Source organism: Manis pentadactyla, chromosome 16 (assembly GCF_030020395.1).
Source record: "Manis pentadactyla isolate mManPen7 chromosome 16, mManPen7.hap1, whole genome shotgun sequence".
Lineage (NCBI taxonomy): Eukaryota > Metazoa > Chordata > Mammalia > Pholidota > Manidae > Manis > Manis pentadactyla.
In genome coordinates, this window is record NC_080034.1 from 79,068,328 (window position 1) to 79,083,204 (window position 14,877).

A 14,877-nucleotide genomic window follows, 5' to 3' on the forward strand; every position below is an offset into this window, starting at 1 on the left:
TGACGTCAGCGTCCGCTGTGACCGCGGCCCCCGCGCAGACGTGCCGGGCGGAGCCCGGGGCGGCTCTCCGGCGGCGGCGCCGCCCAGCCCACTGTCCTCTGAGAGCGGAGCGCGTTTGCCCGCCGGGAGGTTAAAGCCGAAGCGCCGAGGGGACTCGCGCCTGCGTAGAGCCGGGCGTTGGCCGTGCGGCGCGCGTAAGGCGGCGACAGGCTGATGGACCCAGGGACCGGCCTTGGGGTCGGGCCGCGGGGGGAGCGCGAAAATGGGGGGCCCGAGGTGAAGAAGAGGCGACTGCTGTGTGCGGAGTTTGCCTCGGTCGCGAGTTGCGACGCCGCCGTGGCGCAGTGCTACCTGGCCGAGAACGACTGGGACATTGAGGTACGCTCGCCCGTCTCGTCTCGCTCTCTACCACGTGGAGCGCACAGTCCGATCCGGTTTTCTTGTTTTTCAGAGAGCGCTGAACTCCTACTTGGAGCCGCCCGTGGAGGAGGGTGCCATGAAAAGCTGCGCTGAGACCCCCTCTGAGCCCAAGCTCTGGTAAGTGATAACGGGAACAGGGAGCCAGTCCCCGCGGAGGTGGGGTAACATCGGGTGGCATTGGGCATCCTGGCACCAGCCTTGGGGTTGGGCGCGCGTGGCTTGAGTAGGTGGTGGTCTCCCGTGTGAATTAACTCGGGCGAAAGACTTATGTGGGTGCTTCCGGGTGGAGACGCACCCCAACAACGGGGCAAACGCTTCTCTCCTGAAGTCCAGATTTTTCGAAAGTAATTTGAAGTCCTGGGAGGAAAAATCTGAAATGTAAGCGAGGGGTTCGAAATAAATGAATGAGGCAAAATCCCCTACTGAAGGATGCCAACTTGGAAGTCTTCTTGCTTCCTGTATTGTTTGTTTAGTCCGTGACGGCCAGCTGGAATAATCATTTATTATAAAATGATTATTAAAAACCTTTCCCTCTTACTCCAATGCTGCCTCCCCAGTTCTTGCACTATTGCTCTTAAAGTCCGTATGCTTGGCAAGTTCCTCCACGGTTTGACCATTGCCTGTATCTCAGAAGCTTTCCCTGACCTCCCAAGCCTGGGTAAGTTCCCCTCTTAGGTAATCCCCTAGCATCCTGCATAACCCCGTGTCATAATAATTTAGTTCATGTTATAATTGCCGTTTAATATTTTACATCTCCTACGTTTGGATATAATAACCTCTCAGTAAATACGTATTGAATGTATATGACTTACAGGTGTGATAGGACCATTCTGCCTAGCCTTTTGTTGGAGAATTATTCACCCACCAACATTGTTGTATCTCTGGTTCCTACTTTGTAATAGCGAGAGCCCGTTAGATTAGTATGTATTCAGCTACCCCAAGCTGGCCAGTTGGATCCTCTCTCCTGGGGTTTTGGGATTAGGACCAAGAAAGTTAAGTCTCTAAATTATATGGTAACAGTGTATCAATGATAATTTTCTGACTTTTGATAATTGTATTAGGATATGTATGTAAGCATGTCCTTGTTTTTAAGAAACAGAAATATTTATGCAGACATTTCAGAATAAGATGAGTAAAGCAAGTAAATGTTAAGTAAAATGTTATTCTTTTGAGTGAATGGTGAATAGAATTCTTTTTACTGTTTTTGCAATTCTGAAAGTCTGATATCACTTCAAAGTAAGTACGTAAACTTACTGTGTTGATCATTTTGCAATGTATATAAATATCAAATCACTGTTGTGTACCTCAAACTAATACACTGTTATATGTCAATTACACCTCAATAAAAGTTTTTTTAATTAAAAAATTAAAATACCAGCAATGAATTTATTAAAATTAAATACAAAAACCTGTTTCTTAAATTTATGTACAGTTTATAAATGCTTAGCAGTCACCTTTTAATGTTTTGTCCCTTCTTTCAAATGTCTGGGCCTTGGTGAGCATAGTGGAAGATGGGGTCAGATAGGACTCTGGACTGGAGCACATACATGTGACTCTCTAGCATGACAGCCTCAGGGTAGTCAGGCTTCTTACAAGGCAACTCAGGGTCCCTGGAGAGAGTGCTCAAAAATTCTGGAGTGGAAGCCGCAAGGCTTCTTATGACCAAGCCTCAGAAGTCCCAAAAGATCTTTTTCATCATATTCTATTGGTAAAGCAAGTTACTGAAGCTCAGATTCAAGGGGAGGAGTATTAGATGCACTTGGCAATGAGAGGACTGACAAAGAATTTACAGACGTTATTTATCTGCCACAAGGAGATGTTATTTCAATTATGATTTAAAATGAATCCAGGCAAATTTTGAAATCACAATACTCGTCTAATTTGAGGTCATCCTTGATACAATCATTTAGTGGTGCATGTCATCGAAGGATACTGAGTTGGCCCTAACTGTGTAAGTGAGCAAACATTTTGATAACACTGTAAGAATCTATTTTTTCTCAGTCATATGACTTTTGCTCTTCTCTAAGCAGATACTTTTAGGGCTCTTTTTAAATTTATCTGTAAAATGAGAATTATAAATACAAAATAATTTTAAAATTAATAAATGTATAGATTATTTGTAAAGCTATGTTTCATTCTGATCTTGCCAGTGTTGACTTAACCAGTGAAGAAACAACTGATTCCATTGTTTCTAAAACCAGCACTTCTGAAAATATTCAGCAAGAAGATGGCAGCACATTCTCTTTCATTACTTGGAATATTGATGGATTGGATCTAAACAATCTGCAAGAGAGGGCTCGAGGGGTGTGTTCCTATTTAGCTTTGTACGTATGATTGCTTCTGTTTAATGGTAGTGTGATAATGTGTCTTATCTATCCACAGAAAGGGCAACAGTCATGGGCTAATGAGGGTAACAGTCAAAGATTATGGGATTTGGAGTCAGACCTGAGTTCCAAGGCCACCTTTCAAAAAAGCACTGAAGGAATGGACAGTGACTGCTTCTGAGGCAGGATTGTGGGCTGTAGTGGGGAGGGAACACTAATTTTTGTCAGATGCCTCGCACTAGTTTTCTTGTTAAACTTGGTGTATAATTATTGCTATGAAAATAAAATTAAAAAAGTCTTTATCTACTACATTCTCCTCTGTGACCTTTTGTAATCACTTGTGATCCCCTTAAATTCTCTGGAGCTCAGTTTTCTTCATCATGGATAGTAACTATTCATGAGGATTGAAAGATAGTAACATTTAAAGCATGTTAGAACGTAGGATCATTGTAGCTCTTAGTGTACTCGTTTCTGTTGTTAGTGATTCCAATTTTTTCAGTGTTAAAGCATCACTTTTTTTTTATCTTTGTAGTATTGTACGTTAAATAGCACAGATCTTTCTCATTTCGTTGTTAATAATCAGAATAAACAATATTCTGTGTCCTAGAGGGTAATAATTTTGTGTTTCTTTAATGTTGTATTTGCCTAATCTTAGCTGCAGATGGAATGGTTCACCTGGTGTTTATCATGAATTGATGTTTTTAACTAGGTACAACCCAGATGTGATATTTCTACAAGAAGTTATTCCCCCTTATTGTAGCTACCTAAAGAAGAGAGCAAGTAGTTATGAGATTATTACAGGTAACAATATTCCTGCTGTTGTCTTTTTTTTGGAAAAACAGGTCAGTGAAAGATAGATCAAAGTTAGCTTGTTGGAGCATAGACAAGAAAAAGCACAAATAAAATGTTTAAGAAAAATAAGCCAGATGCAGGATACTAAAAAACTGCAGGAAAATGTTATACAGCTAATTGTTAAGAGATGTGAAAAGATGGTGGAAATGAATAATTTTTCAGGAAAATCTGAATTGCCAAAATTTGAGATACTGAGTAGCTTTTTGTTGAAATTAAATCATTAAAAAATTGAAGTATGATAATTGCATTCTGATTATGCTTTTTCAAAGTCTTTATTCCTTCTTATTTATTTTCTTTTTTTAGCTTTTTGACCTGAATAATTTAGTTTTTTTCTTCTATTTTGTTTTTACTAAGTGTATATGAAGTACTGCTTCGGCTGTATTTCATGATTTTTAGCTAAACCTCATGATTTCTTTGACATTCACTTTTACATAGTATTAATTTTAACTTGGATTAACTGTAATCCAAAATTGCTAAGGAGAGGGTTCTCTTTATCTCTGTGTAGGACGGTTTTTCTGCATTCTCTTGGGGATTCTTTATGTCTCTCTTCTCTTCTGGAGTTCTTGTTTTCTGATCCCATACTTCCCCCTTCTTGGTTTACTTCCCTATTTTAGTGGAGCACATTCTCCAATCACTATCTAGGCAATAATGCATAGGGAGTACATTTTCTCATTTCTGTTATTAATGATCATAAATTTTATGCCATTCAGATACCTGTTGTTTTTTTTTCTATGATTGTTGTCTGGAAGCTTGGAGGGTCTTTTTAATCCTAGTGTTCTTTGGGTCTTTTATTCATTTATTGAGCTGAGCACTTGGTAGGACTTTCCATCTGGAGGTTTGTGACCTTCAGTTCTGGAAATTCTGTTTTTCTTGTTTTTTTCTCTCTCTCTCCTTCCCTCCCTTCATTTCCTTTCTCCTACTCCTTGTCCCCCTCCTTCCCTCCTCCCAGCCTGCCTGCTGTCTTTCTATTTTCTAGCCTTCCTCCTTACCCTCCCTTTCATTCTTTTTTTCCTCCTTCCTCTTTTTCCTTCCTCCCTTCTCTTCCTTTTCCTCTTTTCCTGGTTTCCCTCTGTTCTGATAACCAGCTACCACTTGTCCATCTACTTTGTTTTCTGAAAGACTGTTGGAAGCTTTTTATTCACTGCCCCTACACTTCTTGTCTTTTTTTTTTCTTGCAACGTCACACCTTTTAAAATTTCTAATTAATTTAGTAGAATTCTTCTGGTGCTTCCAGAGTGAGGAGTAAATGCATGTCAACTTGTCTCAGTGTAAGTCTCATCTACTCTTTAAGAAATTTTTATTGTTTGATATTGGCACCATTAACTATTTTTGGCACTTATGTGAATTCATTTTTATTTTTATATATCTTCCATACTTCCATTTACATTTTGGGAGGGAGTAGGTAAATACAGGTATTTGGTTGGCCACCTTCAACTATTTTGAAATAATAGTTTACTTTTAAGATTTAGATCTATTTAAATATCTGTACCTATCTGTTATAAAATCTTCAGTAGTGGAACTTGTGATAAACTGCAAATACCTTTGACCTCTCAGCCTAAATTATTTCCCACAAACTTTTGAAGGTGATGAAGATGGATATTTCACAGCTATAATGTTGAAGAAATCAAGAGTGAAATTTAAAAGCCAAGAGATCATTCCTTTTCCAAATACAAAAATGAGGAGAAACCTTTTGTGTGTAAATGTAAGTGATTTTTTTTAAAAATTGTTTTTTATATTTCTGTGATAGTACCTTTAAAAATAAACACTGCCTTTAGAGAAAGATTTGTTCCTTATATATGCTTTTAAATAGTCTTAACTTAGTAAATTCTTTTATATAAATTTAAAATATTGACAAATTTGTAAATATAAAATCTGTGATTCATTATATGTTTCCCTAAAACTAAAACTATTTTAAGAGTTTGCTACCATCCACCTATTTCTAAAGTAGTTTTTTTTCACTAAATGTACTGTATACAGTATGGTGTACTCTGTGAGGCTTACAAAAATGAGTCAAATAGATCTAGCTCTTACCAGGTTTATAGATTAGCAAGGGAGAGATTATATATATAGTAACAGAAATAAAAGAAAGGCATAAATGCCACAGGGGAGATATAATGATGTACCTGGCATTTTAGAAAAAGATAATTTTTAGCTATACTTTTTTTGTTTTTTGTTTTTTTAACTGAGATATAATTGGAATAATGTTATATTGGTTTCAGGTGTACAATGTAATGATGTGGTATTTCTGTACATTGCAAAATGATCACAATAAGTCCAGGTAACATCTGTCACCATACATAGGTATAAAAAATTTTTTTGCTTATGATGAGATCTGTTAGATTGTTAAGTGGAAGTTTCATGAAGGAAATTGTGTTTGAATTGGGCCCTGAAAAATATGTAAGATACAGACATTGAGAACAGTCCAAGTGGCAGAACTACCATGACCAAACTCTTGTAAATCTCATGTCTGTGTATATGAGAAAGGGTATAAATGAGCATTCTATTCAGTTGGGTGTACAGGGCACAAAAGGGGTCATGTGACAAGAAGTCGGTAAGATCCAGATTATAGAAGGTCATAAATACCCAGTATGAAAGAATTTGAACTTGATTCTGCAGACAATTAGTCTAAGTAATGACAAATCCTGCATTGTTGGTATCTTAATTGCAAATGGTAAATGATTCTCATTTATTCATTTAACTGATCTTTTTTTAAGTACTTATGTGCCAGGCTCTTGATAATACAGTAGTAAATAAAAGAACCATTCTTGCTTTCAAATGACTCATGGTTTTGTAGGAGAGAAATAATTGTGCTGTACAATTCAGTCTAGGGGACTTTAAAGCCAGTCTCCAGCACGCTACAAGTATATAGGAGAGGGAGCCACTGATTTGCCTGGGAACAGTGGGGAAGGGCTCACAGTGGAGATGACGTTTGAGGTAGGCCTTGAAGTATTAGCAGGTGCTTGATAAGTAGTCTTCTTTGGGAGCAGGATTAGCACTTTATACTTTTTTTGAACTAGAAGGATAGCACAGTATTAGTTATATATAGTTTCACTTTAGTATATGTACACCAATCAATTGAATAATCTCCTAATTCTGTTACCAAAGTTCAACATTAGTGGTTAATGGATAATTATAATGACTATAATTATTTATCCTATTTCAGGCAAGTGTGTCGGGAAATGAACTTTGCCTTATGACTTCCCATTTGGAGAGCACCAGAGGGCATGCTGAGGAAAGAATGAATCAGTTAAAAATGGTTTTAAAGAAAATGCAAGAGACTCCACAGATAGCTACAGTTATATTTGCAGGAGATACAAATTTAAGGGACCAAGAGGTGAGTAACAAAGTCAGTTCAATGTTTATGGGCAGATTATTGCTATGGAAATTTAGATTCCTTTTAACTAAAGTTGTTAAAATGTTTAAGTGACCTTGCAGATGCAATTCAGCAAATATTTGGAGTGTGCTCTATGCTTATCTTATACTAGAAGCAGAGGCAGGAGGGCTTTTATATTTTTGGGGGGAAAATATAAATACTGCATCTGAAACAGACAACACAAACCAATATATGTTGATTAACAAGAGAGGTATAGAGAAATTAATAATTAGGAGAGTCTAGAAGAGACCAGGTTTATTGTAGTATCCCTAGTTGCAAGATGAGAAAAGCAGAAAGCTTTGACCATCATAGTTGTCCATAACTTTTCCTTCTGAGATTTTCTTTTTCAACTTTTGTTTAATCCTTTCCCTGGTACCACCATGTCCAGATCTGAAACAAATTCTCTTACCCCTTAGTTCAGTTGAGACATGTTGGGATTTTTCAGGACCTTTATAGATTTAGAATATATTAAATGGTAAGCCTGCCTTCCCTTTTCCCTTGGCTCTGGCTGAGCTCACATCAGAGTAAAAGTGATTTGAAATAGAGATTCTGTTCATTTTCACTGCCACGGCTCCATAAGTGGAGGGAGAAGTGAAAGGCAAGTAAAAGCATGTCAGGACTCACTGTCAAAGGCAGGATCCCAAATAAAGTGCTGCTTGGCTTCTCTTAATAACTTTGTGTCCTTGTAACAGATTATTAAAAAGCTTTCTATTAGACATTTGCAAATCAATGACTTTCGACAGCTGTCTTTTAGTACCCGGCTGGCTGACTTATGTACTCAAAAAGAAATCCTGCTTTTCCAAAACAAAATGAACGAAATAGCAGTAGACTCATAGACACTGAGAAATGACTGGTGATTACCATAGATGGATTTGGGGTTAGGGTGGGTGGGTGGGGATGGTGAGGGGAATAAAAGGGCACAAAAATTCTCAATCATAATATACATTGGTCACGGAGTTAGGAGTACATGATTCTGTAACATCTTCCTATGTTGACAGATAGTAACTGCACTAGTGGGGTTGAGGATTTAATACGGTAAACTGTTGAACCACTCTGTTGTATACTTGAAACCAATATAAAATTATATATCAACAATACTTCATTAAAAAAATCCTGCTTTTCAACAAATAGGGTTGATAAAAGTAGATATCCACAAGGCAAAAAAATTAAAGCTGGATCCTTATTTTGTACCCTGTACAAAGTTGATTTAGGATGGATCAGAGACTTAAAAAATAATAGCAGTAAGAGCTAAAACTATAAAACTCTTAGAAGAAAATTCAGGGAAAAGCTTCATGACATTGGATTTGGCAATGATTTTTAAAAAGCAGATGACAACAAAAGAAAAAATAGTTAAGGTAGACCTCATCTACATTAAAAACTTTTATGCATCAAAGAATACTATCAACAGTGACAATTCGTGGAATGGGAGAAAATATTTGTAAATCATATGTCTGATAAGCAGTTGATACTCAGAATATATAAAGAACTTCTACAAAAAGAAACCAGTTTAAAAAACAAACCCTGATTAAAAAATGAGCAAAAGACTTAAATAGACCTTTCTCCAAAGAAGATATAGGTGGCCAATAAGTACATGAAAAGATGTTCAACATCACTAGTCATTAGAGAAATGCAAATCAAACCCATCATGAGATACTACTTCCTATCCATTAGCATGACTATTATCAAAAAATAGAGAATAACAAGTGTTGTAAGAATTCAGAGGAATTAGAACTCTTGTGTATTGTTGGTGGGAATGTCGAATGGTGCAGCTGCTGTGGAAAATGATGTGAAGATTCCTCCAAAAATTAGACAGAATTCCCATATGATCTAGCAACTCCACTTCTGTGTGTATGCACAAAACATAAAAGCAGAGTCCTGAAGAGATATTTGTATACCTCTGTTCATGGCAGCATTAGTCACAAAGCTTAAATGTGGAAGCAAGTGTCTATAATGAATGGATAAACAAAATGTATATATGTGCAATGGAATATTTTTCAGCCTTAAAAAGGAAGGGGGAATGACACATGCTACAACATGGATGAACCCTGAAGGCATGCTAAGTGAAATAAGCCAGTCACAAAAGAACAAATATTTGATGATTACTCTTACATGTGTTTCCTAAAGTCAAATTCATACAGGCAAAAAATAGAATGGTGGTTGCTAGGGGCTGGGGGTGAAAGAGTGGAAAAGGGAGTTAGTGTTTAGTGTTCAGGTACTGAGTTTCAGTGTGGGAAAATGAGAAGGTTCTAGAGACGGATGGTGGTGGTCGTTGCACAATTATGTGGATGTACTTGGTTAAAATGATAAATTTTATGAATATTTTACCACAGTAAAATTCTTAAAATATTTTTTAAGAATTGATATTGTTAGTAACTTTAAATAAAACTGAAGGCAATCAACATTATTGGATCATATGAATAGTTATACAATTTATACACTAAAGTGGAGTAATGGTTTTGCCTTCTTTTCACTTGTGTTCATTTTTAAAAAAATCACTAATAGCAATAACTGAGGACATGGGTTTTCAGTCCTCTGAGTGTTGTGTGGTATCTGACATCCAAAAGACATCTGTTGATGGCAGAAGAGATATTTTTATATTACTTACTACCATGCAACAAAGTAATTTTTATAGTATTTATAATATACCCAGTTATAACATCTAGTTTTGCATTTGTGCTTAATAATTTGTGACATTCTAACTTGAAATGTGCTTAGGTGAAATAGTAAAGGCACCTTTTTTTTTTTTTTACTGATACACAGCCTTATTTTAGTTTCAAGTATACAACAGTGGTTCAACAGTTACCCCTTTTATTAAATCCTCACCCCAACTGGTACAGTTACTATCTGTCAACATAGGAAGGTGTTACAGAATCACTGAAAGTATACTCCCTGCTGTAGTACCCTCCCCAACCACCCACCCACCTACCCCAGCCTGTCCCAAGACACCTTTTTAGTTTAGCAGTAAAAAAGACTGAATCTTAAAAGAGTTTTCTTTTTTTCTTTTCAGGTTGCCAGATGTGGTGGTTTGCCCAGCAACATTCTGGATGTCTGGGAGTTTTTGGGTAAACCTAAGCATTGCCAGTACACGTGGGATACACAAATGAACTCTAATCTTGGAATATCTGCTACTTGTAAGCTTCGTTTTGACCGAATATTTTTCAGAACAGCAGCCGAAGATGGCCACATTGTTCCTCAAAGTTTGGACCTCCTTGGATTAGAAAAACTGGACTGTGGTAGATTTCCTAGTGATCACTGGGGTCTTCTGTGCAACTTAGATATAATATTGTGAACTGCTTTTCAAGTACGAGTTTTGAATGTTCTGAGTAATACTGTTCTGGATTTTTGCAAATATTTCTCTCTGGAAAAGTAGGCTTAATATGGAGGAATTAGTGTTGGGAAAGTGTTGTGTATTTTCCTTGGTCCTTGTCCCCACCGCAACAAAGAATTGAAGGGCAGAGACACATTAGTGAAGCAGAGTAAAAGTTTTATTTAAAGGATATTTCAGGTGACATCACAGGAGCACCCTGAAAAGTTGGGGGTTTCCCCTGTAAGTCCAGGGAAAGGAAATCCCAGGGCAAAATACCTCTAAAACCGAAATCAGTCAAAGGAAGAAATAAAGTTTAAAATGGGTTTATTGCTTACAAACTGCAGTCCGAGGCCTTCTCTCTTTCCTGCTCCAGCAGAAGCAAAACTGGCACTCCCCCTCACCTCTTAGGTACAGATAAGCCCTCTATTGCTGGGGTAATTACCCATTGATAAGGAGAAGAACTTCTCTCCACCCCTGAGGATCTGCAAATAACTAAAGCCATACTTCTTTCTACCTCTGAATGCCTATTGATATGCAGATGTGCTAAAGCCAGGTGAAATATTCTGGAAATATTACAATTTTACCCACACCCTCTTTTAAGGATTCTTCAGAAATGTGACTAAGGGCTGGTTGTGCAGACTTATTAAATGGTTTCTGAATATTTAGAATTAACAGAAGGAACTTCCTGCTCTGATTTCTCCTCGAGATAACCAGCATCTTGGTCTGGGAGCATATCGAACAAGACTGCCTGCCTAGCCCCCAAGGTAGGCTTAGTTACTGTCTGCTAAAAAGTTGAGAATCCTTCTTGCCTTTTACTATGTTGTTTGCAGCTGGACCTGCATGCTAAATTAGTTACCTAGGTTACTAATCAGGTGAACTACCTGATTAGGGCTGAAGGAGAAAAAAGGAGCAGATAGGTGAAGTTAAAAAAATAAGCTAGGCCTGCATGATTAACACAATAAAGACGTGGGCTATGCTGAGGTACCCTCCTTTATCTGGGGAATATTCAAACATTCCAGGCCAAGTTGCTCCTGGTTTTTTGAGTTTTAACTGATTAACTCTGGGCTTTCCTGGCCTTATTCTCTTTCCACCTGGCTGGTATCTATTTCCCTGCCTAACATTAGTATACTGGATCACTGTAACAAGAAAAAACTATTGTGATTTTATTTTGTTGATTGAGTCCTCAAATTTCAGAACTATTTAAGCTGAAGTCTACCTATGTTCAGAATATGAGACCTCTTAATGAAAGGGTGCATAGAATATCAGAGCCTTTAATAGTGCGCACACCTGCCAGCTTGACCTCACGTAGGACCACGTTGTCTCTGGGCTAGGCTTTATATTATTATTATTTTTTTAACCAGGCACCAAAATAGTTACTATTTTAAATAAATCTTCAAAAGAAACAGGTTATTGAGGCATTGGGACTAGATCTTCTATTTATGTTTTATAAATTTAGCCTAAATAAAAAAGCCATGACCATCTGCATTTTAAGTAGATGATAACTCTCCTGCATTAGACTTAATTTTAGTCAGCTAACAAAATTAGCCAACTATAAATGAAATTTTAGGATTTTAAATTCCTGAACTTTTTACAATTCATGCTTGTAGTTATGTTGCCGACAGAGGCAAAGTTATTGATAATGATTAAAGTCAGTTTCATAGTGCCTTGGACTTCTTTTCTCATAGAAGAATAACTGTAAAGAGTGTAAAGAGTGTAAGTCTGGGGAGAGGAAATGCCGAGGCAAAATACCTCGAAAAACTGAAATCGGTCAAAGGGAGGAAAAAAGTTTAAAACCTGTTCATTGCTTATAAACTGCAGTCCAGGGCAGTCTTTCTCCTCCGCTCAGGAAGAAGCAAGCCAGCCCCTCCCCTTAAACTCTCAGGTGCAGACACACCTTCAGTTCCCCCAGGTAATTGCCCATTGACATGGAGATGAACTTCTCTCCACCTCTGAGGATATGCAAATGCACTAAAGCCAGGCAAGATATTGTGGAAACCTTACAATTTTACCCACAGGCTACCCCTCTAGAAATCTTGCCTCACCATCTACTCATTCCCCTTCTTCCAGGAGAAAACTGGAGCATTGTAACCAGACTAATGACATAACAATAGCAACAGCAATAAAATCATGACAATCCTAAAGCTGGAGGATTCAGCTATGTTCAGTCTTATACAGATTAAGTCTGTAGCTCGTCCATTCCACAGGCAGGCGGTAGCTGAGGGTTCAGAGCCATCATCACGTGGCAGGTGCAGCCAGGGGGGCGCATCCAGGCCACAAGGACTGTAGGAGAAAATAACCTTAAGGGTGTGATAAGGTACATGCTTTAATGACACCTGCATAGGCAAATCTTGTCCGTCAGGTAGGATACATGCAAGAGAGTGGTTTTGTGACAAAACAGTGGCAGGAATGGGATCTTGTCTTGGTCTAGTTACCAGACTCATCCCCCTCCCTGTGGGAGCTACAGATAGCTCAACGTATAGGGCTACGGGAGGTACATGCACTGTATGATAAAACTTCCCTGCAAGATGCTCTTACCTCCTGGACGTTTTGGGTATGCTACTGTGACCTTTGGGGGCCATTCAGCTGTTACTCCAGGAATACACAGGAGGCCGGCTTCCAGGCCTTTCCCCCAAGGTGCCAGAAGGGCCAGCCATCGCTGGTCCATGTGTTGAAATGTCCACGGCCATGTGCATTCGAAAGTGTCTCCAGGACTTAAGGAAGTAGGGCTGGCAGCAGGATGTTGCTCTGCTGGTCATATCCTGGCTTCAATAACTTCTTTGGTTTGGATGTACAGTTGTATAGGGGAGGCAGCAAGGTATGTGAGCACATCCACAGGGCTCAAGCTCCTTTATGTGGCTTCTCATTCAAATGCCAAAGCACTGTCCATAGGAGAACTGATCAACCCCATAGACTATTAGTGTCTGACTTCAGGCCATACTTTTTCAACAAACTGTTGTACCTCTCTGTCATGCCTGCCCTGGTACAATTTTACGGTACATGAAATTTCCACTTTATTCCTAATTGCTGCACCCGTTCTTGTAATGCATGTCCAGTAAAGTGGGTACCTTGATGGCTCTCAGTCACCTGCAGCCAGCCATAGGCCGCAAAGAGATGCTCCAGGCCCATCTTGGTGGTTTGCTGATCTGCACGACCTGCAGGAAAAGCAAGGAATAGTCCAGTAGCCGTGTCCACACAAGTCATAGCGTATGGATATCCTTCTGATATGGGCAGAGGCCCAATATAGTCTATTTACCACCTGACAAGGGGTATTAGCCCCCTTACTATTATCCCATGTTGCTGTGGGACTCGGTGTAAATCCCTCTTAGAGCCCACACGGCACTCCTTCCGGGCTCTGCTGACTTCAAAGGTCAGTGGCAAGCCCCACTGATGGGCTACAGCACACATGGTCTTTTGCCCCATGTGCAACAAACGCTGGTGAAGCCATTGGGCCACATCAGAGGCAGGCTTTCCTTCCAGCCAGTGCACCTGGGCCAGTGTGTCTGCTTCATCATACCCTGGGGATGCCAAAGGCAAATTGCCAGTCACATGATATACAATAATGGTCTTAGTCTGATCAAAGGCCCTTAGGTCTTGCCACAACTCTTGCCCCCAAGGGGCCAGGGACCAACCATCCGGTTGACATGATACCATGATGGTAGCCACAGGGTCAAGCCCCTGTCAGTGCAGACAACTTGGGGGAAGGCTCCTGGGTGATCACAAGCCATACTGGCTGCAACTCAGCCCATTGACTGCTCTGCCCCTCACCATCTTCCATCCATAGTGTCTCAATCTTAGGATGGAAAGCCACAGCCCTCCACTTCAGTGGTGACTGCCCACTAGAGCTGTCTGTGGACCAGTATCTTCAGGTATAGGGGCTTTTCAGTCCTAATGAGTCTTGGCTATCAATGGCTCAAAAGCATGTTCTTCCTGCTTTCCACTGATATAGGTCACTGGCCCCAATAAGCATTGGAGTTCTCTAAGGGGCTAGCAGTAGAGACGGCGCTGTGCTGCTGTAAATATGTGCCCCATTTGGCCAGTGGGACAGTGCCACGCCAGTCCATGGCCTTTGGGTCCAGTCTCACACCCACCCTGCGGTGGGATAGGTGGTTATTACCTTGGACGGAGCTGTTCTGCTGATGGGATCCACAGCCAGTAAGGTGGGGTACACAGCAGCCAGTTGCTTTTCTATCCATAGCTGTGACCAGAATCCAATATGTCAGTGCGCCCATTCAAGCCACTGCCAAAGACCCCATCCATAACCATTTCAGTTACATGAACAAGGCTGTGATGAGTCCACAGGGCTGTGATGAGTCCATTATATTAAAGGCCTGTATGGTCTTGACTGCCTGCTTGGCAGGAGTAAAAGCAGCTGCACATGCCTCATCCCAGCCCTACCAGATGCCCTTTCATACCAACCAGAATAAATGCTTCAGAATTTATGCCAAGTGGGGGGGGGTTAAACACTCCAGTAGCCCAAAAGACCCAAAAACTTGTAATACTGCCACAATGGTAGGGGTGGGGAAAGTCTGAATCTTCTCTATAACTGCTTCAGGAACAACTTTAGTTTTACCCAACCAGAAAACCCCCAAGAATTTCACAGA

The 14,877-nt window shown here is 39.8% G+C and overlaps 1 protein-coding gene across 1 annotated transcript; it reads left to right on the forward strand.

Moving 5' to 3' along the window:
- The first annotated feature begins 60 nt into the window (after positions 1–60).
- Positions 61–11,939, forward strand: TDP2 (tyrosyl-DNA phosphodiesterase 2). The gene is made up of 7 exons (XM_036911665.2): positions 61–378; positions 452–537; positions 2,571–2,744; positions 3,454–3,545; positions 5,180–5,298; positions 6,760–6,930; positions 9,977–11,939. The coding sequence occupies exons 1-7, from the start codon at positions 214–216 to the stop codon at positions 10,256–10,258; spliced, it is 1,089 nt and encodes a 362-aa protein (XP_036767560.1). The 5' UTR covers positions 61–213; the 3' UTR covers positions 10,259–11,939.
- The last annotated feature ends 2,938 nt before the right edge of the window (positions 11,940–14,877 follow it).